Raw genomic sequence first — 26,558 nt, 5'->3', positions numbered from 1 at the left:
AGGTATGACACAAAATATTGGCTTAAAGAGGTAGATTAAAAAGAAAAAGGAAACCAGATTCTCCATTCTTTGTCACTTTTATTCAGTAGTAGTATTTTTTTTCCTTATTTTCAGTGCCAGACATGGCAAGGAGTGATTACAGCCAACTGTTATTAAAACATTTGTTCGCAACATGTACCCCCTTTACCACTGACCCCAAACTGACTCGTTTGTGTGCTTTCGTTCTTTCCTTTTTATACCACCACCAAGACTGGGTGGAGGGGCAAGGGGAAGAGAGATGAAGGGGAAGAGTCCAGGAGGCCAGAGAGGAGGAATGCTACAAGCCACAGTAAGAATGAGCTGTATTTAATTTAAAAAAGGGGAGGAGGGGTGTACCCCACAAATGATACAGTAATGAGGATACACAATTAAATCCCATAAGCATGACTGAAGGCTTTCACTGTGTTTGACGTCATCACAATGGAAGGCATAAAAAGTGGAGTAAATCAATGTTGACACAGTCCAATCTAGTCCATTAGGCAAGATGGTGCAAGAAGTCATTTAAATTAAAAGTGCCCTACCCTTACCTAAATGGCTAGCAGACATGGAGAACACCACAGGGAGGGATCCACAGAGCTTTCTCCATGTAGCTATGGAAAATGTGTTGTCGAATGGCACATTGTCAAACACTGGAAAAGGGGCGCCACAATGGACCTCTCTTTTTTAAGTATGAATGCTAGATTCAACTATCTCAACTAAGCAGGAAGTGGGTTCTTCTGCTAGGAAGGCCAACCCTAATTCACTTTGTCTTGAAATATATACAGATTGTTTGTAGTAGCTACAGCAATGATATTTTCCTTGGGGTGCCAGGCTGTGTGGAGTATTTTCTTGTTGAAGTCTAGGCTGTCAACACTGATTTCATCTTTCTTTCGCTTGCCACTTGCACACACTTTGCGTGGCTTCAGAACCGTGCGAGGTTTATTGTTTTCTCGTGATGCTTCCAGGGTTATGTCTCGCTTTGTGTTCCGGTCAAACATTCTGAAGAAATTATTGTAAGATCCAGTCATGACAACACTGGAAAAGGAGACAGAGCATCCAGTCAAATAATGAACATGAGTTTTCAATGAACATTTCGCTGGTGAAACTCGGCCTAATGTTCCAAAGCAAGAGCTACTGCAAGCAGATCTGGGTTTAGGGAGAGGGCTGCTGGCACCAACCCAGAGACCAATCACTGGAATAAACTAGGAATGCGGTATTAGTTAATTTGATGTCTATTCATGATTCCTTTCATGACTGCCCAAACTGTCACCAAAGTTGAAAGCATGCTCAAGTAAGGCTTGTAAGTAGTAGTGAATGGTTTCAGTTGTAAACATTCACAACCCCAGTCTATGTAGTCCTTCAGGCCAACCAGCCAACCACAAAACACAAAACTGTGGTATACACCTCTAAGAAAACAATGCTTTCTTCTCTGATTTACATTATAAGCTACTGATGTTCCCAGGACATGTCAGGTTCAGACAATAACTTCTTACGAATGCTTTTAAGAAATTTGCTTCAAAGAATATAAAACAAGTAGCATGTATCATTTTTATTAATAAAAAAATCACTTAACCTAAACACTAAATATATTGTAAGCAAGTATTTTTGACAGATATTTTTATAATTTGTGTAGTTTAGACTGGCATCCCCGTGTTACCTGCATTTGTGAGGTTTTAATGGATTTTAATGGATTCTGACACCTAGTCTATAGCTATTTAAAAGGTGTTGCTAGCCAGCATTTCTATGGTATTCTTGCCAGGTATAACCTGAATCTAATCATAAGGGAGTATTAGACAACACGCAAATGAAGGAAAATTCTTTACAATGAATGGCCTGTGGTTTTAAAACAAGCTGAGATCATGAAAGACAAGGGAAGAATGAAGAACTGCTCCAGATTAAAGGAGACAATGAGATGGGACAAAGAACACGATTGAGGGAACTTGTGATATTTACAGGGATCTGTGGATTAGACAGCAGTACTGCATTTATGTGAATTTTTCTGCCTTAGATGCCCACACAGTCATTATATAGGAGAGCATCTTTCCAAGGAAATTTTTATGTTAAGGGAAACCGTTTTTCCTATAATGGAAGATGCTGTTTAAACACAAGAAGAATGAGCTGGTGTAGCTGTGCGCTGTATCCTACTCCAGCAGCGCCTTCCCTTTTGTTTCCCTGACGCCTCAGGGACAGCAGTGGTGTTCAAAGGCGAAACCCGCTTACTCCTTCAGTTTTACTGTGGCCAGCCTACTACGTGGCCTCATATTATAACCAGATAAAAATAGTTTTTAAAAATCAGACAACAGATAAATGATTCAAGTTCTGTAATAGCACCATGAAACCTGAATCATATCAGGCTTCAGTGATAAAACTATTGAATAAAGTACTCTAATGAATACCTTGAAGGTAGGTTTAGTAATTCCAGAATTTGTTTTCTTTTACTATTGTCTGTTCTCCTGGAACATAATTAATAGTAAATAGATACATGGAACAACAGACTGGTTCCAAATCAGGAAAGAAGTACGTCAAGGCTGTATATTGTCACCCCGCTTATTTAACTTATATGCAGAGTACATCATGCGAAATGCCGGGTTGGATGAAACACAAGGTGGAATCAAGACTGCCAGGAGAAATATCAATAACCTCAGATATGCAGCACCCTAATGGAAAAATGCGAAGAAGAACCAAAGAGCCTCTTGATGAAAGTGAAAGAAGAGAGTGAAAAATTTGGCTTAAAACTCAACATTCAGAAAACTAAGATCATGGCATCTGGTCCCATCACTTCATGGCAAATCAATGGGTAAACAATGGAAACAGCGACAGACTTTATTTTTTTGGGCTCCAAAATCACTGCAGATGGTGACTGCAGCCATGAAATCAAAAGAGGCTTGCTCCTTGGAAGAAAAGCTATGACCTAGACAGCATATTAAAAAGCAGAGACATTACTTTCCTAACAATGGTCCGTTTAGCCAAATACAACTGTTTTTCCAGTAGTCATGTATGGATGTGAGAGCTGGAAAGCTGAATGCCAAAGAATTGATGCTTTTGAACTGTGGTGTTGGAGAAGACTCTTGAGAATGCCCTGGACTGCAGGAAGATCAAACCAGTCAATCCTAGAGGAAATCAGTCCTGAATACTCATTGGAAGGACTGATGCTGAAGCTGAAGCTCCAATACTCTGGCCACCTGATGTGAAAAACAGACTCATTGGAAAAGACCGTGATGCTGGGAAAGACTGAGGGCAGGAAGAGAAGGGGATGATACAGGATGAGATGGTTGGATGGCACCACCAACTCGATGGACATGAGTCTGAGTAAGCTCCGGGAGTTAGTGATGGAGAGGGAAACCTGGCATGCTGCAGTCCATGGGGTCACAGAGTCGGACATGACTGAGTGACTGAACTGAACTGAATAAATACTGACAACCAGAACTGAAAAGATTAATACTTATCCTTTGAAATAATTGTACACATTTTGATGACACAGAATGGTACTATGGCAAAGTTGTGGATTATAACAAGCCTAATCACTCATGGTAATATGGTTAAAATACTACATAGTAATTACTTCTTCTCTTCTATGAGGTATTGATGTAGTATCCAGAAAAACTGGTGTGTAAAACTCCAAATGAAGTATCTACCACCTAAATATTTCTAAAACCAATGTAACAGCAAAGTAACAAACACACTGAAATTTCACCATTTTAACTCCTGGTATACAAAAAAGGTGATTGATCTGGTTCATTAAAGTGAAAAATTAAAATTTATATAATAACTTATTATATCGAGAAGTTTCTGGTGTATTTTCACATTTACTTAGTGAAACACAATGTTTAATGTTTATCTGCCAATACTGCTGTAAGATTTCAAGGAAACCCTGGGGAAAATAAAGTCGGGAAATGTAATTTATGTTCGTCGAAAAACACATTGGCCAGGGATTCTCTGGTGGTCCAGTGGTTAAGACTCTTAGCTCCCAATGAGGGGAGCATGGGTTCGATCCCTGGTTGGGGAACTAAGATTCCACATGCTGTGTGTCCAATAAATAAAATAATTAAAAACAAAAAAGAAAAACACATTGGCCATTAGTAAATGTGGCAGTCATACTAGGAGTGAAATAGTACATTTCCTTCCTCTAATAGAATTCACATTTGAATAAGATATTCAGTTCAAATTAAAATCAATTTACCTGTCAGATCCATTCCAACAACATTCAAATTTGTCAAATATGCAGTCATTTTCATACAGTGAACAAAGTTTACTTCTGAGGTATTCATGCACCTGGGGGGGAAAAATATATTATACACACACACAAACACACACATATATGTGTACTTAGCTTACATCACATGATCTACTGCTCTTGAAACTGGAAAATGATTTAACAAGTCTGTATCTTTTTAAGAAGGAATATAGACACACATGGATTGACTGAAACTCACTCAGTCATGTCCAACTCTTTGCAACCCTATGGATTGTACCCACCAGGGTCCTCTGCCCATGGAATTCTTCAGATCATATACATACTTTAATCTCATTAAAACTCAATTCTCAAAACAAAACAAAAATAGTAAAGGTATTGAGCTCCCCGTTCCACAAATACACATTTTTCTTTCATACAACTGAGAGATATACCCTCCTGGGGATGGCACATTTACTCTTCCTAAGTTTGACTAAAATAGCAGACCAGAGAACATTTAAAAATGGCACAGATAAGACACTGATTAAAGAATATATAGCAATATTTGAATTTTCCAACACTTGATTTTCTATTAATTGTTGATTAAAAACATACAATACTGTGGCTTTACTTCCTTTTTAACTACCATTTTTGGGGCATAACTAACTGAAGCCTACAGTATCATTAAGTGCATATATTATGCACTGCCTGACCCGCCCCGACCCAGTGATAAATTATACGGTTACTTCACATATGCGTCATGGAAACATCCGACACACTTATTACTACTTACACACGGTATGTGCTCAGTCACTCAATCATGTCCAACTTTCTGCATCGCTGTGACTGTGGCCCACCAGGCTCCTGTCTATGGAATTCTCCAGGTAAAAATACTGGAGTAGGTTGCCATTTCCTCCCCCAGGGATCTTCACGATCTAAAGACTGAACCTGCATCTCCTATGGAATTCTATATTGGCAGGTGGATTCTTTACACTGAGCCACCTGGGAAGGCCATTTCTTATATAGTATCCAAAGCTAATGAAAATAGTTGTTTTTTTAAGTACAATTCTATATTCACTAGTTTTCCACTAAGGGGTCAACTAGAAAATAAATTTTAAAAGTATTCTTAGAAATGACACATTTCTATATTAATATTAGTAAATTACAAAGGAAAGTTCCAAAGTATTTGTTGCGATCATAAGGGAAAAAAAGGAGTCTCTATCTCACTGTTCTTTTTCATTTAAATGAGAACCTTAAAATGCAGTAATGATAAAAAAGAACAAGTACTTTCTCAATGCTTAGAATTCTCTATGAAACAACCTAACTTCATTTTAAGTGTCCGTTTTAAGTATAATGGAATGATTCAGACCACTGTGTGTGACATTTTAAGTGAAAATCTGTTAACACAGAGGATTTACAACACTTGTGGGTTAGGACCCACAATGAGTATGTGAGGCGAATAGTAATATTAACATTACCCTTCAATCACATAACAGGTCAGCTAGATGCTTATACAAACTCAGTGGGAGTTGAATCTGCACCTGCTACACTGAGTATGATGTGACTCTACTCCAATCACTAAGCCAGGTCAGCACAGGTAGAAAAACTACACCCTCTCCCAGCTGTGCACATCTTCCTTCTCTTCTCCAGAAGAAAGGGACCCATGGGAGCAGCTTGGCTGATGAGGAGAATCCAGAACTGACATTCTACGACAGACAGGCAGCTCCCAAAGCTGTCTACTGGGTATTCACAAGTCCCTCTCCTTCAGCTTAAGACAACAGTTACCAACCAGTTCACCTGACTGGGCAACATGCCAGGGTTAACCTGTAATTCAACTAGCACTGTCCACACTCCATCTGGGATGCCTCCAGTAGGCCTGGCCATTCTCCCCCATCTTCTCCACAGACCTCAGTAGAGACCTTAATTCCATCCTCACTTCAAATGTAGGTAACAGTAGGGAAAAAAAGTTATTACTGAAACAAATTGGTAGCTTTACATTTTAATTGTAAAACTAAATAGAAAACACAATCTATAAAAGTAGATATAAATTTAACATAAGGAAAAGCAGTGTATTCATGGTTCTCTGAAGGAAAAAGCCCAATAGCAAACATTCACTTTGTACTGTGATGAACACATATAGGCTATATACTCATTGAAAGAGAGAATTCCAAATACCTGGTATGTTTCCACAGGCCTGTTTTCCATATTTAAGTCCCAAATTTTGACTGACAAATAGTCTCTAGTCATCATATATCGACCACTATGGCTGAATTTTACATCAGAAATGGAAGAGATGATTTCAGAAAAAAAAGACCTGTTACTGGGATCTTCAGGTTCTTCAAACACTAAAAACAAGCAAAAAAAGTTGGGACCATCTGTAATTACTCGGGCTTGGACAAAGCATTTATACAAAACATCATTCACAAACTTCCTAGCAGTGGGCTAAAAACGACAGGCTAATAAAGAACTGGAAAACATCTCTAATATAAGATTGTAACCTCCCTGAGAGTTTCTTAGGAGAATGAGAATGACATAATGCAGAAGCTGAAGAGGCAAAAGTACATTATGTAGCACAGCACTTTCCAGAGTCATGTGGCTAATTCACCAGAACCAGACTCGTTTGCCACATCTGACATGTGTCAGGTCTGTGGTCCTACATATACCTCACTGACTTTGCCTGTACCATCACCACAAGACACAGACCACCTTCGCCATTCCCGTGCACACCCACGGTTTTGAGTGGTCAGGTAAAATTAGTAGGATAAGAGGTATGTAACAGTCTTCGTAAGTTTTTTAAAAAACTCAACATGGAGGTAAGAATAATGCAACCCCTGAATTTCTTAACCTTGTACTCTTCAAACTTAAACGAGTTGAGGAAACCTCTTCTCAGGAAAAAATCTTCCTAGGAAGCCCAAAACAGGAAAGAAGGGAGTGGGGAGAAGAGAGAGGGAGGAAGGCAAGAAAGGAAATGTTCTACTTGTAGACAGGACTGAAGAACCCAACCCAAGTTCCCAAAGAATAGCACTCTATTAAAAGTACATCCACTGGGACTCAACAGATGTGCCTCAGAGACAGTCTTCTAAGTTCCTCCACTAGGAGAAAATGTGAAGTCTCAGGTTGAGTCAGGCAGCTTACCAAAAGGTACAGGAGGTTTAAGACTCATGTGCGGCGCTGAGTCGCTCAGGCCTGTCTGACTGTGCAACCCCATGGACTGTAGCCCACCAGGCTCCTCTGTTCATGGGATTCTCCAGCCAAGAATACTGGAGTGGGTTGCTATGCCCTGCCCCAGGGGACCTCCCCAACCAGGTGACTGAACCCAGATCTCCTGCATGGCAGGTGGATTCTTTACTGTCTGAATCACCAAAGAAACCTATGTAAATGTAGTTACCACATCTGAAGACAAACAGAAAATGTTATCATTTGAAAATACTTACGTTTAGAATGCCTATCACAGAGGGCAGATGCCCTCATGTCACATAACCGAATCGTTCCTTTACTGCTGCTGTATACAAATGTGTTACAGCTGTTGGGATGGAATTCTGCAGCTGTAATCACCTCTGTCAGCTCTTCCATATTGGCAGGCTTGATATCCACAATATCTGGAGAGTATTTTATTAAGGAATTTCTACTTAAAAGAAAGGTCAAGTATAATTTTATATTTCTCAAATCTACAGTTCACTCACAGACTTAAGCACACATATTAATTCTATTTTAGAATGTAGAGGGTTTTTTTTTTCCTGAGTGAAGTCGCTCAGTCGTGTCCAACTCTTTGTGACCCCATGGACTGTAGCCCGCCAGGCTCCTCCATCCATGGGATTCTCCAGGCAAGACTACTGGAGTGGGTTGCCATTTCCTTCTCCAGGGGATCTTCCCGACCGAGGGATCGAACCCGGGTCTCCCGCATTGCAGGCAGATGCTTTAACCTCTGAGCCACCAGGGAAGCCCTGAGTGGCTTCCTGAGTATGATATAAATCATACTTTTTTTCCTGAGCATGATATAAATCCAAGAAGACATAAAGAAAAGATTGGTAGGCCATCATCCTAAATATTAAGAACTTACCATATTTCCAAACAAAACAAAAGGAAAAATCTGGAAGGCAGCACAACGGGGAAGCTGCCCACAAACAATGGAGCTGATTTACTTGATATTAAAAAGGTGCTTAAAAACAAAAACTCCAGTAAGAATATATGCAAATCCAATGAAAATTTCGGAAAAGAACAAAAAGAAATGGTTGAAAAAATATGAAAACATGCTCAAGTCTACTAAGGATGAAAGAAGCAAATGAAAACAACAAGAGAACCTTTCACTAACTAGACCACTAAAGGTATAGGGAAAGCAGGCTTTTTTATGCAGGCAGACCTTGTTTCTTTGCTTTGCTTTACTGCACGTGAATTCACCTATGACTTAATCATTTTTTATAAAATGATGTTTTCCAGCAACTGTGCATCACGCTAGCCTATCAAACACCACTTTCCCAACATCATCAGTTCAAACCTCTACATTATTATTACATTTGTTTCGGCGATCTGTGATCAGCTCAGCTATCTTTGATGTTACTACTGTAATTGTTTCTGGGGTGCCATGAACTACACACATAAGGTGGTGAATTTAGTCAACTGCTGAAAGGACAACCAAGGGCTTAGAACATTACATAAACTTAGTTGATAAAGCAGTGGCAGGGTTTGAGAGGGCTGACTCCAGTTTTGAAAGAAGTTCCACTGTGGGTGAAATGCTGTCAAATAGCACTGCAGACTACAAATAAATCATTCATGATGGGAAGAGTCAAAATTGATGTGGCAAATATCACTGTTGTCTTATTTCAAAGAAACTGCTACAGCTACCCTCGGAGAAGGCAATGGCAAGCCACTCCAGTACTCTTGCCTAGAAAATCCCATGGACGGAGGAGCCTGGTAGGCTGCAGTCCATGGGGTCGCTAAGGGTCGGACACAACTGAGCGACTTCACTTTCACTTTTCACTTTCACACATTGGAGAAGGAAATGGCAACCCACTCCAGTGTTCTTGCCTGGAGAATCCCAGGGACGGGGGAGCCTGGTGGACTGCCGTCTATGGGGTCACACAGAGTCGGACACGACTGAAGTGACTTAGCAGCTACAGCTACCCTAACCTTCAACAATCACCACGGATCAGTCAGCAACTTTCAACGAGGCAAGACCCTCCAGCAACATAAAGATTACCACTTGCTGAAGGTGCAAGTGATGATCAGCATTTTCAGCAATATTTTTAAACTAAGGTAAACATATTGGTTTTTTTTTTTAAAAACATAATGCAACTACATACTTTAATAGGCTACAATATAGCACTAACATTTATAAGCACTGGGAAACCAAATAATTCGTGTGACTTAATTTTAGGGCAGTATTCACTTTATTCTTGTGGTCTGCAATTGAATCTGTAATATCTCCGAGGTATGCTTTCACTGGTAGAGTATGAATTATAGTACAGTGTTAATTTTTCAAATGCTATCTATTTGGAAAGATATATATTAATAGCAGTCATGATAGTTAACATTTATCAAGAACTTAAGTACTTAACAAACATGTATATACATTTCTATGTGTGTGTGTGTGTATATCTCATAATCACAGAAAATTTTTAGGAGGATAACATAAACAATGAGAAGTATTTAGACCATCACGCATCATGACTTGCACGACTTTTTCCAACCTTAATGAGAATACTTTTATAATTAAAAACATTTTAAAGGTAATACTGCACATATTTGTTTGTTACAAGAAACAGCTATTAAAAGCTTTTTTTTCTATTTCATAGGTACAAAGAGAAAAATTTGTTAAAATTCCAAGAATCCAGTTTTTAAATTGATACATTATGCCTTTTATCAAATAATTTCACCCAGTGTTTAAAACACAAAAAAAGTGCTATAAAATAATAACCTACTATATAAGAATCAAAACACACTACAGAGAGAATGAAAATAAATCCAGTATGAGGATAACATGCCTTCTTTACCCAACACCAAAAAAGGAAACCAAATGGATACTAAAACTCCTGTCTGTTATTTCCAGATGCCAAAGATTAATCCGCAAATCATCTGCAGATAAATATGTTTCATAATCACTATTAATAGAAATTGAGTTGATGTGATATGTATGAGCATTGGCAAATATTCTTCGTGGACTGGCCTCAACCATTAGATCCATGGGCCGAAAGACCGGCACCTGTCAATAAGACATGAAAAAGAAGTGATTACAAAATACTCACTTTCTACGAGAGAACTGAAGGTTCAGAAGACTTCATTACTCCAGTTTCTGAGGTAACATTAAACAGCATAATACTACACAGATTTAGTTATATAAAGCAACTGATATTGATTGCTTAAAATGTTAACATGGGAAGAAAAATGGAAAACAAATTTGCCTTCCTTTACAGATAGCAATACTATCAGAATTTATAGTTTTTCCTAGTTTCAATCTTTTGCTTGAAAGACTTGCAAAGCTAATAAATGTTTATGATTTAAAGTGGCTAAAAAGGAAATCAGCCCAAAGCATCAAATTCTTGGTATTTTTCATTGCAACTAGAAGATTTAGTCCATTTTTACTTTTTTGATCTCCAAAGAAAGTTAATCTTGAAACTTAACCTTCTAATAGCTGACAACCAAACCATAAGAACAAAAGAGAGCATGGTGGCATAGTGAAAAACAAATCAAAACACAGTCTTGTGTTGAGTCCTGGTTCAGCCCCTGGTCACAGTAAGACTCATTTGTAGGTCGGAGTCTGTTTAAAATTTGAGTCTTTAATGTTCTCTCTGGTCACAGAATCTTGGGAAGGGGCAGAATGTAATTATTCCTATTCATGTTCTGTTGAGGATCTAGACTATATAATAATAGTACAGAAGACTATTAACTGGCATCAGATTTTTTTTTTTTTAAACATGTACTTACACGTAGTGTAGTGACTGTAGTAGGATCTCTATACCTTCCATCTTCCTCTTTCAAGTTATACCCTTCTGGTCTTTTGTCCCTTTCACTGATTTTCCATAACTTTATTGTTTTATCTGGGGAAAAAATGAAGTTTTAAAAAATGAGAGATTAACCTTGACAGAAGGAAAACATTTTAAGATATTTTTAAACATGCGATTTCATATCTCACCCAAAAGGATCCCAAGAATAAAATCCCTGATCTGACTTAATAAAACACAAACTTTCTACTACCAGGTGAATAAAAACATCTGTACATATAAAAATCGTGCAGAAATAAAAAAAATCTATGTTAATGGCACTCATTAAATATCACTTAATGTTAAAATCAGGTTACAGCCAGGTCCTTATCCTTCAAAAATTATTATAGCTAGAGGGGGCGGGGGAAACTGTGTGTGTGTGTGTGTGTCCATCCCCTGGAGGAGGGCATGGCAATCCACTCCAGTATTCTTGCCTTGAGAGTCCCCAAGGACAGAGCAGCCTGGCAGGCTACAGTCCACGGGGTCACAGAGTCTGACACAACTAAGTGACTAAGCACATGCTTAGTCATATGTCTATATATGTGTATTGCTTAATATTTAACTTTTACACAAAAAACAGCCGGTTAAAATAGCCTAAGGCTTAGTCGCTCCGTCATGTCCAATTCTTTGCCACCCCATGGACTGTATAGCCCACCAGACTCAGTTTTCCCTAGTTCATGGAATTGTCCAGGCAAGAATACTGAAGTGGGTATCCATTCCTTTTTCCAGGCTATCTTTCCGACACAGGGATGGAACCTGGGTCTTCTGCACTACAGGCAAATTCTCTACTATATGAGCTACCAGGGACTATTTAGAGTAAACATGGTATGGCTATCTATCTCCTTTGGTCCCACACTTCCTAGCAGATGCTCTCTCAAAAACTCCACAAACTTCTTAACAGGTCTAGATGGATCTGTTTAAAATCTTTCTTTTCCTCTGTTACATTTGTGATTCAGTTCAAGGAAGTACAAGGCCCTGAAAATAGTTAACCAATTAAAAGCATATGTTCCCAAGTCCTTCAAGACAAAATTATTCAGTATCGAGAATATATAAAATAGTGTTTTTTACAGTAAACTTTACCTCTGAAATAAGTCTACAGTTACAGAAAAGTGCAAAGAGCACTGAGTGTTTCCATATACTCTTTAGCCAGTTTTTCCTTATGTCAGCATCTTATGCAACCACGGTACATTTGTTAAAACTAAGAAATTAACATTCCACATTACCATTCACTAGACTTCAGACTTTACTCTGATTTCATCAGGTTTTCCACTAACGCCTCCTTTCTGTTCCAGGATCCAAACACCATATTTAGCTGTCACGTCACCTTAGTCTCTCTGCAACAATTTCTCAGACTTTCTTATTTTTCTTCATCCTGATAGTTCTGAGCAGCAGTGGCAAAGTGTGCAGAGTGTCCCTCCACTGGGCATGTCTGCTGTTCCCTCATGATCAGATTGGGATCATGGGGTATCAGGAATAGTCCAGAGTGAAGTAAATGTATACACAGTACTGACATGACTTTTCCACCGGTGATCACTTGGTTAGGAAAGAAACTGCCAGGTTTCTCCACTGCACACTTACTGTCTCCCCCTTTGGAAATGAGGCACTAAATCCATACATGTCTAATAGGACAAGTTACAGTCTGGGCAGGGAGGAGTATCCATCCACATGTTATTTGGAATTCTCTGTAACAAGCATCTTTTCTCCCCACTTATTTATTTACTCAATCAACCATTTACAACACGATGGAATCAAGCACATTTAACTCTGTGGCCCAAGTGGCCCAGTGTAAAGAATCCACTTGCCAACACAGGAGATTCAGGTTCAGTCCCTGCGTTGGCAAGATCCCCTGGAGTAAGAAATGGCAACCCACTCCAGTATTCTTGCCTGGAGAATCCCATGGACAGAGGACGCTGGTGGGCTACATCCCATGGGGCTGCAGAGTCGGACACAACTGAGCACACATGCCCATTATAAGCTTAAAACTGGACTTATAAATGCCCTTCACATGCAAATGGGTATTCCAGAATTGGAAAAGCAGTGTATAGAGCACTGTGTAGTGCTCCATCAGACAGAGACACAGCAGGGACTCCTCCAGCCTGGCCAGCCCAGGGGAGAAAAGCATGCTAAGCACCACTGTGGGTACCCCGGCAGAGATGACATGTACACAGAGAACAACTGCCAACTTTACTAGCCTGCAGCTAACTATTGCATCTGAACCCTGTAACTGGGGTTTTCAGGTATACTGCAGTTATGTGTGTTTTCTATGTGCCATTTGGTTTACATATATTTACATAATTTAGGTAAAGAATGACAAATTTTAGAGTATTTAACCTGTCCCAAATCTATCATGTAAATGAGCCATGCCTGAATTCTACATTTTGGCAGAAATTATCATATAAAGATTACAAGGATGAACCCCTCCAACACCATCACACACACATTCCCATGATTTCTTATGGCCTGCTCAAATTCGTCATCCTTATTAAAGATCCAGATAAAGAAATCACAATAAACTTATCAAACATTTCAAATAAAATGTAGTTTGTGGTTCCTAGTAGTGTTATAGAAAAAAAAAAAAAAGAAAAAAACTGGGTAAACAGATTTTTGAAACAAATTAAACTTCAGAACAAAAATTTTAAAGTGATAAAATCTGTGACTTTAGAGAGTGCTAAAAACTTTTAATGGCATAAACAAAAGACCGAGAAGTACTACACGATATCAGTGCAGTGCCTGTGAATAGGCAGGTTGGGAATTTTAAAAAATATATAAATTCTTATATGCTCTACAGTATTTTAAAAAACTTTTTTTTGGGGGGGGGGCTGTGCTACTGGGCTTGCAGGTTTATTGCTTTCTTTAAAAAAAAAAAAAAAAGATTTATTTATTTATTTACGGCTACACTGGGTCTTGGTTACTGTGAGCAGGCTTTTTCGAGTTGCAGCAAGCGGCTGGGGGGCTGGGGGGAGAGGCCAACTCTCCAGTTGCAGTGTGCAGGCTTCTCATTGTGGCGGTCTCTCCTGTTGCAGAGCATGGGCTCTAGGGTGCTTTAGTAGTTGCAGCCCATGGGCTCTAGAGCAGAAGCTCAGTAGTTGTGGCACACGGGCTCAATTATTCCACAGCATGTGGGATCTTCCTGGACCAGGGATCAAACTCCTGTCTCCTGCACTGGCAGACAGATTCTTTACCACTGAGCCACCAGAGAAGTCCAGCAATTACTTTTACCTGGAATTTTGGGCCTGTAGTTGGAGGTACATGAGAATAATCAAACTCCAAAAAACTGCACACAAGAGTATGTGAATATAATTTCTGTGACGAGGGTTATTAGATTCCTCAGAGAGAATTGTTACAGTCAAAAAGTTAAGAACCACTGCTCTACAGCGTTTCCCAACATTGTGAATACTGATATCTAAAGTGTTTCAGATGTTCAGAGTCCCAGTGTTCCCCTCACCAGAGGGTTAGAACAGGGATAGCCAATGCTACCAAGTTTCCTTGGTGCATGTGTGGCTTTTACATACAATCCAAAAAGCTTCTTATTAATAAGCTGTTAAGATAACCTATTCACAAGTGAACTTTTTATTAGTCATATATTCAAAGACCCATGGTCAACAGATTTTAGAGCTGGATGTTTTTGCAACATACAGAAACTGAAGAGAATTCAGAGAAAGGCAAAGGAGGTTAAAGAGAAAGAGAATAAAGTCACTTGAAGAAACATTAAATTAATAAAGTTATAAGAAGAGGACTATGAAATTATTTAAGTAAAAACAATCTGGGAAATACTTGAATAGTGACGATCACAGAAAGCCAATGCAAAGATGAAGATTAACTCTGATTACTCAAAGTTGGAATGTTTGGTCCTATTTTCCATCAGTCTCCCCAGTAGTTGTCTAACCTTTTCTGTGAGTATAAAGACCCATTAATTACACTATGAAGAAAGTACAGATATTATGCTGTCTGTCAGAGAAAACTATACCAAATAATATAGAGATACTGCTCAGATTTAACAGAAGTTGCATCTTTCCATATTTGCCTTCTCTCTTTTCAAAGACTAAAGCTTTTCAGATGCAGCTCAAGTCCTACTCCTCTCAACCCTTTTCCTATGCTCAGCACCCCCAGATACTGTGGTTCGTAAAATTTCCATACTTGTTACATTCTTCCATATTGGACTCTACTTTTAGCACAAAAAATAACACAGCTACCATCCCAAAAGTTGTGTTTTACTTAGTATTCCTTAACAACAACAACAAAAAAACCCCAAACAGGTACAATGCATTGTGTATTGCCCTTAAAAATAAGCTATATTACTAATCAATGATTTTTCAAATTTACATAATCCTATTTGGGGAACACTGTTTATTCTATCTACACAAAAACAGCACTTAGATTCACTAACCCCTGACCCAACCCTTGGAATTTCCAGTGGTTTCTCCTTTCAGTGAGCTCTTGCCGAGTTCAGTGTCTAGAAAGGCTGGGCTGATTATATGATGCTTTATTTATTTCAAATCACAGAGGAAACCTGCACGGACGACATGCGGAGATACAAATGAGAACTGAGAGATGAAGTGGGGTTTGCTTTCAAATAACACTGAGAAGGCAGGGTAAGAAGCACCAGTGAAAATAACTGGTGATGAACTGAGAACTGCTGAAGCTGGGTGTTTGGCTTATGGGACTTCATTATGCTACTTAGGCTTGTATTTTAAAAATTCCCCTCTACAAAAAATAAAACAATTTAGCCTGTAAGAAGTGAACTGCCAAAATTACTACGAGCAAACACACACTTCCTGGGACATTTACTTCCAAAGTAGAAACTGCCTAAATTGTATAACACATATTCCATGAGTGCTTAGTTGCTTTAGTCGTGTCCGACTCTCTGTGACCCTATGGACCATGGTCTGCCAGGCTCCTCTGTCCATTGGATTCTCCAGGCAAGAATACTGGAGTGGGTTGCCGTTTCCTTCTCCACAATAATACATATTATTTGATGTCAAAGAGCAGTACCTGAAGTGCTGCTTGAAAGAACTTAGTTAACTGTACAAATGAAAACTGAACCAAGATTAGAAACCAACATACAACATGAGTGAACACATAGCCTCCATTTATAATGTTGTAAATTACAAGCTTTAAATCATTATTTCTATGTATTTTTCTTTAAATAAGCAGAGGAAAATGCAGTTCGTGTTATCAGCCAGTGGTATCATTCTGTGGAATGCAGTTCCAAGAATTTGACACAGTGGGTAAGAAGGTCTAAGGTGGATGAAGCCAGCACTTAATGTTTTCTACTGTGTCAACCAAAGTCACCTGAGTTTAGATTCTGCAAGTGCTAAAGAATGGTGAGTTTTAGGTACTAATATCTGATTTTATTAATATCAAGGGGATGAGAAAATGGAAGTCTTCCCCCAATCTTTGTTCCAGCATCAAAAAGCTTTTAATTTAAATTTTTACAGAATGGATACCCAAAACACCTGATAGTACTCCTCAACCATGCTAATGATTCTCTCTAGACCCAAATCCACAGGGATAAGCCAAGTCACAACTCAGGTGAAAATAAGAACAAAAAGAAATGATCCACTTCTTAACCTGTCATAAAGGACTTTAAATTCTGATAGAGTCATTATATAATTCTAACCTTCATTTAGTAACTCTTTCTACAGAAACAAGACAGTATGGCAATGAGGCAACTCCAGTTTGTGTCCTTCTTGAACGAAGATCAAGTAAGGCGAGAGCTCTTCTAGAGTGTCCTGGAGTGGGGACTGTCCTTTGACAGTGTTTTGCATTTATCGTATGAAATACTCTTGGGAGTTGGGCACACTTAAAAAGGAAGAGGGAAGGAAATGAACACGTACTGAGCACTCACTGTGTACACCAGAAGTCATCGTGTGTACTCCCCGCAACCAGATGGTAATGCAAACCCACCACCCTGAGTGTGCAGACAAGGAGACCTGAGCAGGGTCAGCAGCCTGCCCAAGCATCCTAAGCCAAGAAGGAGCAGGAACAGGATCTGGCCCAAAGCAAAGGTAAACCTCATTCTTTTTACTACAAAGAGTGTGTGTACTAAAGAATAAGACAACTAAGGAGCTCTTTCAGAGAATTTAAAAACTGAAAGAAAATAAAAAAGGAAAGACAAAAAAAGAAGAGTTTTCATTCTATATGAAGAGGAAATATTTCCAAATGTCTATCTCCAGAGCCCTCTTAACAACTACTCCTCTTTGAAAAGGGGAAAGTAACCCACAGGATATGTGTCATAGTGGGTACATGAAAAGAAAAAATGTACACTTACCATTGGTAGACAATAAAAACTGAGCAGCATTTTTCTGGGGTAACCACCTAATTTTGTTGATCTTTTCTTCTATTTCTAAACTTTTCAAGTAGTCAAACTCTGGTTCATGGCTCTGAAAGGTGCTGTAAACATTATACTCTCCTCTGCTATGAGACTGGATTTTGTTCTAAAATGGAAACAAAAATATTTGGACCAGGTAAGAAATATTTCAAATTAATCAAACATTTAATCAATTCTAACAGCTCCTGTATCATCTTTTATACAATTCTATTGTTTTTTTATATTTAAAGCTTCCAAGGAATAAATACAAACGCTTGAAAGAAAAAAAGGAAAAGCTAGATAAATCCTTTACTTAATTAGGCCCAATTTATTAGGAAAAGTGATATTAAAATATGTATCATTTTGATTGCTGCTTTACCATTATATATATGACATACTTAATAGAGGACTACTGAGCATACATAACAAGTTTCATCCAAAAAGTAAAGACTAAATAAGAAAAACTCATCAGAAACAGCAGAAAGAAAGATGAGGCACACCTTCTTCTGCCTTTCTCATGCCTGCCTTTAGGTCACTTCACTGCTGGAAAGCTCTTGAAGAGAAGAGCCCTCATAACTGCAACGGCACATTTGACCCCAACCTCCCCCACTCAAGACCACATTTACAGGGTTGTTTTACTCACTGAGACCACATCTAACACTACCCAGCAACAAATGTTAACCCTCCTTAAATTATCTTTCTTAATTATGAGTCTAGCATACACCAGTGATTTATTTCATTTAGTATCAGTGCAAGTGAATATAATTTAAGCTATTGGATAGAGACTACTTGTGAACTTCTTCAGTTAACACTAATACCTTAGCAAAAATGAAAATTGTAACCATTTCTAGAGTTTTACTTATTAATCCATCATCACACAATCAAAAACCTTTCCACCAAAAAGATTAAATGTCTAGTTCAAAGAACCAATGGAAAAATAGTTCAAAAGAAAGGTAGTATTTATAATGAACTATTTTAACTAAATATGAATTAACAAATGAAATGTTTAAGATGATGTGATACTAAGAATAGCCTGCTGGTCATTATTATTACTCTTTATAAAAAGAAAATCTTATTGAATCATTCTCTCATAAGCATGGGTTTTAGGTTGTTTTTTCCAGTAGCTTGATTATCTGGATTGATCATTCGTGGTCACAGTTGTATTTGGATTGAGTGTGTTCACCAATACTGAGAATGCAGAACATGTCACAGAACATAATGCACACTGGGGATGTGCAAAGGGTAAAATTCAAACTGAGAATCTTGGTCTCATTATAATACTCCTACACCAAATCTAATAACCCAACCCATTTAATAGCTACATGCCAATATCTCTTTAGAAGAAATTCCATATATCTTCCACTGAAAATTACTTACTCAGTCTCAAAACACTTGTCATATTATTCTCCAAGAAAGCTACAATAAACAGCAGTTCAATTTTTAATATGAATGCTATTTTTTAATGTAAGCAAAAGACTACAGTACTATGTACACTGGGTCCCAGAGGTATACAGAGATTTAATAACACAGAATCTTTGCCTTCAGGTAACTTGTGTATAAGAAACTTTAATCAAGAGTAGAAAGTGAAGTCCATATAATTAGGTAGGTCTGAATTAGGACAAAAGTGGAACTGCTGGGCCAGGATGGTCTTTTCACTGAATAGTTTTTGGTTAATTGGTTATTCATATATTCAATATAATAAAACAAACCCTGACCCTTACTACACCCCCCTTAAGTCACTCATATAAATTGATTCCAGGTGAATCATCAGGAATATAACTGTAAATGCTTCTAGTACAACACTATCCAAGAGAGCTTTCTGCAATAATGGAAATAGTCCTTATCTGTGCTGTCCAGTATGGTAGCCACCAGTCATATGTGGCTGTTGAGCACCACATAGCCACTGTGACTAAGGAAGTGAAGTTTACATTTATTTTAACTAATTAAATTCTAAATAGCCCATGGAGCTAGTAACTACCATACCGGAAAGCACAGATCTAAACAATAATGGGAATATATTATCTTCCTGGGCCTTGGGGTAGAAAAGTATTTCTTTTACAGGAAAGAAAAAACAATAAGTCTAGAGAAAAACATAGATAAACTGAATTATATTAATAACCTCTACTTATCAGAAGATATCATTCAGAAAAATAAAAAATAAATCATAGAATGGGAGATACTTCCAACAAATATAACTGACAAAGGGTTAATATTCAAAAGGTGCTAAGCCTATACATCAGTGAGAAAAACAACAGACAATCCAGTAGAAAAAAGTGCAAGAAATTTTAGTAGGTACTTCACAAAAGATGATATCCAATGGCCAATAAACCCATAAAAGACGTCAAACCTCAGTATTAATCAAGAAAGTACAAATTAAAACTAGAACAAGTCACCCTCATAATCTCAAAATGCTTAAATATAAAATTACGGACAAAGCATTGGCAAAGATGTGGACGGGCCAGAATTTTCACACATTGTTCATGAGAATAAAATGGGCAGAACCACTTTTTACTACTGTTGTTCAGTCGCTCAGTCGTGTCTGACTCTTCGCAACCCCATGCACGGCAGCACACCAGGCTTCCCTTTTCACTATGCTATCTTACAACGTTTTATTCTTTATAGCTACAAATTGAATCAACCAAAACATCCTCATCTGTAACAGAATGGATAGATTGTGGTACAGTAATACAGAAGACCACGATATAGTAATGAAAGTGAGCAAATTACTACACCAATAAAAACTGAGCAAAAAGCCCAGACACAGAATACTTACTGTAGATTCCATTTATAAAAAGTTCTAAAACTACAGGCCAAACCAAGTGTTAGAAGACTTATAAGGAGGAAAGAGAAAGGAGTGGCTTGGAAGGGTAATGAGGAGGGTTGATGGAAGTGGGGAAGTTCTAGCTCCTGACCGAAATATATGCTGCGTAATAAACCACTAGTGTTTTGTGCATTTTTCTGTGTATATTTCAACAGAGTTAAAAAAAAAATAGCACACAAATTGTGTAGCCACTTTGCAAATTGTATGGGGGTTCCTCAAAAATATAAATAATAGGGACTTCCCTGGCATTGCAGAGGTTAAGACTATGCTTCCACTGTAAGGGCCATGGGTTCAATCCCTGGTTGGGAACTAAGATCCCATATGCCACATCGAGAGGGAAAAAAAAAGAACTACTGGATAATCTGGCAATCTGGGTATAAATCCAAAAGAAGCGAAAAAGGAATCTCAAAAGACATTATTCACAATACCTAAGAGGTAGAAATAACCTAAATGTCCACTGACAGATAAATGAATAAAGAAAATGTGGTGGGTATGTGCACACGCATGTGTATACACATTAAGTTATTCAGCCTTAAAAAAAAAAGGAACTCCTATCATAGGCTACAACATGGATGAACCTTAAGGACATTATGCTAAATAAAAATAAAGCCAGTCATTAATGATAAATACTGCACAATTCCACTTAAATATATGGATTACCTAAAGCAGTCACCTTCACAGAAACCAAGTAGAATGGTGACAGCCAGGGACTGAAGGGAGGGTTGATGGCAAGAAGCTGCTGTTCAGTGGGTACAGTGTTCCAGTTATACTGGGGGTTTTGCTGCACAGTAATGTGCATGTGGTTGGCAAAACCGTGCTGTACACATGGAAACTGCTGGGAGGCTGAATGTTATATTTTGCCACAAATAAATACAGTCCAGTACACAAAAGCAAAATGAAAATTACAAGAACACATTCCAACAGTTATCTATGAAGTGAGAGGTGAATGGCAGCACATTATGCAAATAAAAGATAATGTGTGCACTATTGCACACCTATGTGCATGTTTACTTAAATAAAGGGCCTGGCCGTGATCTCTAGTGATACTGTCATGAACTCAAGTATGCCCCTGAGATTCAACCAACCAAAACAGAAAACAGCAGTAAAATCCAATGGTGTTAGAGCCAAACAAACATTTGGAAAGAGAATTAGAACTTTATTTCTTACACAAAAATAAATTTCAGAGGGAAGAATTAAATGTTTAAAAAGTGAAAAAAAAAAAGCATACTAGGGAGAAAAGTGCATCATAAAACAAGGTTACTACATTTCATGTGTAAAAAATGTTACTATCTTTTCAAAACAATTTTAAAAACAATTAGTAAAATATTAACACTCTCCCCCTTGAGAGATGAAAAGGTCAACAGTTGGTAGCTTACCTAAAAAAATGATCAGCAAATACATAACTACTCATAATTAGTACGCAAAATTAAAGAATAATGTTTTGCCTTTAAACTGATGAAGAATTTTAAAAAATGATAATGATCATTGCTTTAAAGATGAGAATATGGACAAAAATTATATACTACAGGGAGAAGTATAAATTTACACAGCTTTTCTGGAGAATAATCTGTCAATACTTATTGAAAGCCTTAAAAGATGTACTCAACAATTCCACTTCAAAGTATAACCTAATGAAAAACAATGTATGCAAAGATGTATTAACATAGGGGTTATGGGTGCCAAGTTTCTACAGTGGGAAGTCCAGGTAAAACGTGTACTTGGTCCTCTATATTGTGAATTCAACCAACCATGGAAATGTGTGGGTTGCAGTTAATACAGTTGATCCCTGAACAGTGCAGGACTGCTCTCACGTGTATTTTTAATAGTAAATACAACTGTACTATGTATCAGGGGGTGCAGAAGGCTGACCATAAATTATATAGGGATTAACTCCATGTTGTTCAAAGGGTTAACTGTAATGCTTTAAAATGTTATAAAATCTAAAAAGGTTAAAGTGCTATGATTCAGACTGTATCAGTTCAGTTCAGTTGCTCAGTCGTGTCTGACTCTTTGCAACCCCATGAATCGCAGCACACCAGGCCTCCCTGTCCATCACCAACTCCCGGAGTTTACTCAAACTCATGTCCATCGAGTTGGTGATGCCATCTAGCCATTTCATCCTCTGTCGTCCCCTTCTCCTCCCGCCCCCAATCCCTCCCAGCATCAGGGTCTTTTCCAATCAGTCACCTCTTCACATATGGTGGTCAAAGTATTGGAGTTTCAGCTTCAGCATCAGTCCTTCCAATGAACACCAAGGACTGATCTCTATTAGGATGGACTGGTTGGATCTCCTTGCAGTCCAAGGGACTCTCAAGTCTTCCCCAGCACCACAGTTCAAAAGCATCAATTCTTTGGCAATCAGCTTTCTTCACAGTCCAACTTTCACATCCATACATGACCACGAGAAAAACCACAGCCTTGACTAGACGGATCTTTGTTGGCAAAGTAATGTCTCTGCTTTTTAATATGCTATCTAGGTTGGTCATAACTTTCCTTCCAAGGAGTAAGCGTCTTTTAATTTCATGGCTGCAATCAGTATCTGCAGTGATTTTGGAGCCCCCAAAAATAAAGTCTGACACTGTTTCCACTGTTTCCCCATCTAACCAGAATAATTTAGTTCTAAACCATGACACAGAATTAGAGCAAGGCATAGAGCAATTTTAATTACTGGGAATATTAAGAGATAAACTGAAACTAGGAATCTGGAGAACAGACAGCTGAACAAGAGAGGTGCTTGGGCGAGTTAATGGATATGAATGAGGACTAGAGCCCAGGTCCCTAAATTCTCGAGGCTTCCAAACTCCAACTTTCCTGTCACTAAACTTCTACAGAACACATCATTCCTTACTTGCTATTGTTAAAAAGTCTGAGGACCAAGTCTTCTCTCATTACTATAAATGAAACTGATTTTCTTGATTTATACCACTTAGATTCATTACTTAGAGGAGTTAAGACTTGTTTTTCATTGTGGATATTCATCCCAATTTATACCGAATTAGCTTTTCTTTTTTTAACCCACTTGACTAGCTGTGCAATCTTAGAAAAGGCATTTAACTTAGGTTTCAGTTCACTTAAAAATTTGTAATAAATTGAGATGTAGTAAGTAAGCATAACATCTCCCTTATTTTACTGTGAAGATTATTACGATTTAGGGAGCTTGGAAGAATGTGTGGCACATTAACTGTTATTGCTAAACCCAGGTCAGAAAGGGGAATGCAATGGGCAGGGAATCAGGAGTAACAGCAAGGGTTCTAGAGTAAGAGTTCACTTCTTTGTTAACTGTACGACTTCTGACCGGTAATCTGTCTGAGCTCCTCCGTTTCTTTACTGGTAAAAGCAGACTGAATTGCCAGGAGTTGCAAATCTAGGGCCCACATACTACTCAACTCCCAAGAGAACGTTACCCTGTCACCCTAAAACAGCAGGTTCTGTCCCTTCACTTTAATAAACAATACACTAAACCAAGCCCTTTGTATCTATGATATTAAATTCTATTAAACAATATCATGTGGTTGATTCTCATTCTAGTCTTTCCAAATAATTTAGAAAGGGAATACAAACATATAAACAACACTATCCCTCTTTTGAGATAAGCATGCTAAAGTTTTCTTCTAAACCATGTTAGTGAAGTGAAAGTTGCTCAGTCATGTCTCTTTGAGACCCCATGGACAGTCCATGGAATTCTCCAGGCCAGAATACTGGAGTGGGTAGCCTTTCCCTTCTCCAGGGGATCTTCCCAACCCAGGGATCGAACCCAGGTCTCCAGCATTGCAGGCAGATTCTTTACCAGCTGAGCTACCAGGGAAGCCTAAACTGTGTTAAGTTTTAGGAACACTACATTAAGAACAGAAAAGTGAGAAAGAAATCCTAGTAAGTAACCAGCAGTGGTAGAAAACAGAAAACAAAGGCTGCATAACAATCCAGAAAAATCAGTAAGAACAACCTTTCTGTTCACCTTTCTCCTTAAGTGAAGTGAATTCGCTCAGTCGTGTCCGACTCTGTGATCCCATGGACTGTAGCCTACCAGGCTCCTCTGTCCATGGAATTCTCCAGGCAAGAATACTGGAGTGGATTGCCATTTCCTTTCTCCTTAACTGTCTCTTAAAAATATTAACCCTCCCCCAACATTTTAGCTTCAGTTCAGTTCAGTCGCTCAGTCGTGTCCGACTCTCCACGACCCCATGAATCACAGCACGCCAGGCCTCCATGTCCATCACCAACTCCCAGAGTTCACTCAAACTCATGTCTATCAAGTTGGTGATGTCATCCAGCCATCTCATTCTCTGTTGTCCCCTTCTCCTCCTGCCCCCAATCCCTCCCAGCATCAGGGTCTTTTCCAGTGAGTCAACTCTTCACATGAGGTGGCCAAAGTATTGGAGTTTCAGCTTTAGCATCAGTCCTTCCAATGAACACCCAGGATTGATCTCCTCTAGAATGGACTGGTTGGATCTCCTTGCAGTCCAAGGGACTCTCAAGAGTCTTCTCCAACAACACAGTTCAAAAGCATCAATTCTTCGGCAATCAGCTTTCTTCACAGTCCAACTCTCACATCCATACATGACCACGGGAAAAACCATAGCCTTGACTAGACGGACCTTTGTTGGCAAAGTAATGTCTCTGCTTTTTAATATACTATATGTATCAAAAAGCCTCAGAGAAACCAGAAGAAGGTCTAAGCAATCCAAAGCCAACAGGAAACCAGTTACTTCAACAATTGCTGACCACCTCCTGTGAGCACCCATAGAAATAAAGATTCCTTACAAAGTATGGAACACCACAGTCTCACAGCTGCTTGGGCTCTCCCTCCACATTACCATCATCGGAAAGAATACTGCCCCATCCACTTTGATGTCAAAAGCTATTATTTAGGTTGTTACAAAAGTAACTGCAGTTTTGCACCTGTTGAACTTTGCCATTTTGATACCGGAATCAATTCAGTTCAGTCCCTCAGTCGTGTCAGACTCTTTGCAACCCCATGGACTACAGCATGCCAGGCTTCCCTGTCCATTACCAACTCCTGGAGCCTACTCAAACTCATGTCCATCAAGTTGGTGATGCCATCCAACCATCTCAGCCTCTGTCGTCCCCTTCCCCTCCTGCCTTCAATCTTTCCCAGCATCAGGGTCTTTTCCAATGAGTCAGTTCTTCACATCAGGTGGCCAAACTACTGGAGCTTAGGCATTATTCCTTCCAATGAACACTCAGGACTGATTTCCTTTAGGATTGACTGATTTGATCTCTTTGCAGTCCAAGGGACTCTCAAGAGTCTTCTCAACACCACAGTTCAAAAGCATCAATTCTTCAGCACTCAGCTTTCTTTATGGTCCAACGCTCACAACCATACATGACTACTGGAATAGCCTTACCTAGACAAACCTTTGTCAGCAAAGTAATGTCTTTGCTTTTTAATCTGGTACTAGGTTTATCATAGCTTTTGTTCCAAGGAGCAAGCATCTTTTAATTTCATGGCTGCAGTCACCATCTGCAGTGCTTTTGGAGACTCCCAAACTAAAGTCTGTCACTGTTTCCCCATCCATTTGCCATGAAGTGATGAGACCAGATGCCATGATCTTTTTTTGAATGTTGAGCTTTAAGCCAGCTTTTTCTCTCTCCTCTTTCACTTTCATCAAGAGGCTCTACAGTTCTTCGCTTTCTGCCGTAAGGGTGGTGTCATCTGCATATCTGCTGCTAAGTCACTTCAGTCGTGTCCGACTCTGTGCAACCCCATAGACGGCAGCCCACCAGGGGTGATTGATATTTCTCCTGGCAATCTTGATTCCAGCTTGTGCTTCATCCAGCCCAGCATTTCAAATGCTGTATAATGCATATAAGTTAAATAAACAGGGTGACAATACACAGCCTTGATGTATTCCTTTTCTGATTTGGAACTAGTCCATTGTTCCATAACCAGTTCTGATTGTTGCTTCTTGACCTGCATACAGATTTCTCAGGAGGCAGATCAGGTGGTCTGGTATTCCCATCTCTTTCAGAATTTTCCAGTTTGTGTGACCTACAAAGTCAAAGGCTTTGGCGTAATCAATAAAGCAAAAGTAGATGTTTTCTGTAACTCTCTTGTTTTTTCTATGATCCAATGGATGTTGGCAATTGGATCTCTGGTTCCTCTGCCTTTTCTAAATCCAGCGTGAACATCTATAAGTTCTCGATTCATGTACTGCTGAAGCCTGACTTGGAGAATTCTGAACATTACTCTGCTACTGTGCAAGATGAGTGCAATTGTGCAGTAGCTTTTTGGCATTGCCT

General features: G+C 38.8%; 1 protein-coding gene across 6 annotated transcripts in view; it reads right to left on the bottom strand.

Annotated features, from left to right (window-relative positions):
• Positions 1 to 329: 329 nt before the first annotated feature.
• Positions 330 to 26,558, bottom strand: part of PPP2R2A (protein phosphatase 2 regulatory subunit Balpha) — an 86,005-nt gene continuing 59,776 nt past the window's right edge. For all 6 annotated transcript variants that reach the window (XM_055427250.2, XM_055427251.2, XM_088838048.1 and 3 more), the window contains 7 exons: positions 17,438 to 17,603; positions 11,111 to 11,223; positions 10,211 to 10,388; positions 7,624 to 7,788; positions 6,365 to 6,534; positions 4,199 to 4,290; positions 330 to 1,053 (listed from right to left, as the gene is read on the bottom strand). In XM_055427250.2, coding sequence (XP_055283225.1) covers positions 774 to 1,053; positions 4,199 to 4,290; positions 6,365 to 6,534; positions 7,624 to 7,788; positions 10,211 to 10,388; positions 11,111 to 11,223; positions 17,438 to 17,603 — 1,164 coding nt within the window. In that variant the 3' untranslated portion in view covers positions 330 to 773. The remainder of the gene's footprint in view (positions 1,054 to 4,198; positions 4,291 to 6,364; positions 6,535 to 7,623; positions 7,789 to 10,210; positions 10,389 to 11,110; positions 11,224 to 17,437; positions 17,604 to 26,558) is intronic.

The sequence above is a fragment of the Moschus berezovskii genome, chromosome 7 (assembly GCF_049115385.1).
Source record: "Moschus berezovskii isolate FMDL1 chromosome 7, NW_MosBer_1.0, whole genome shotgun sequence".
NCBI classification, from domain to species: Eukaryota; Metazoa; Chordata; class Mammalia; order Artiodactyla; family Moschidae; genus Moschus; species Moschus berezovskii.
This window is presented reverse-complemented; position numbering and strand designations above follow the sequence as displayed.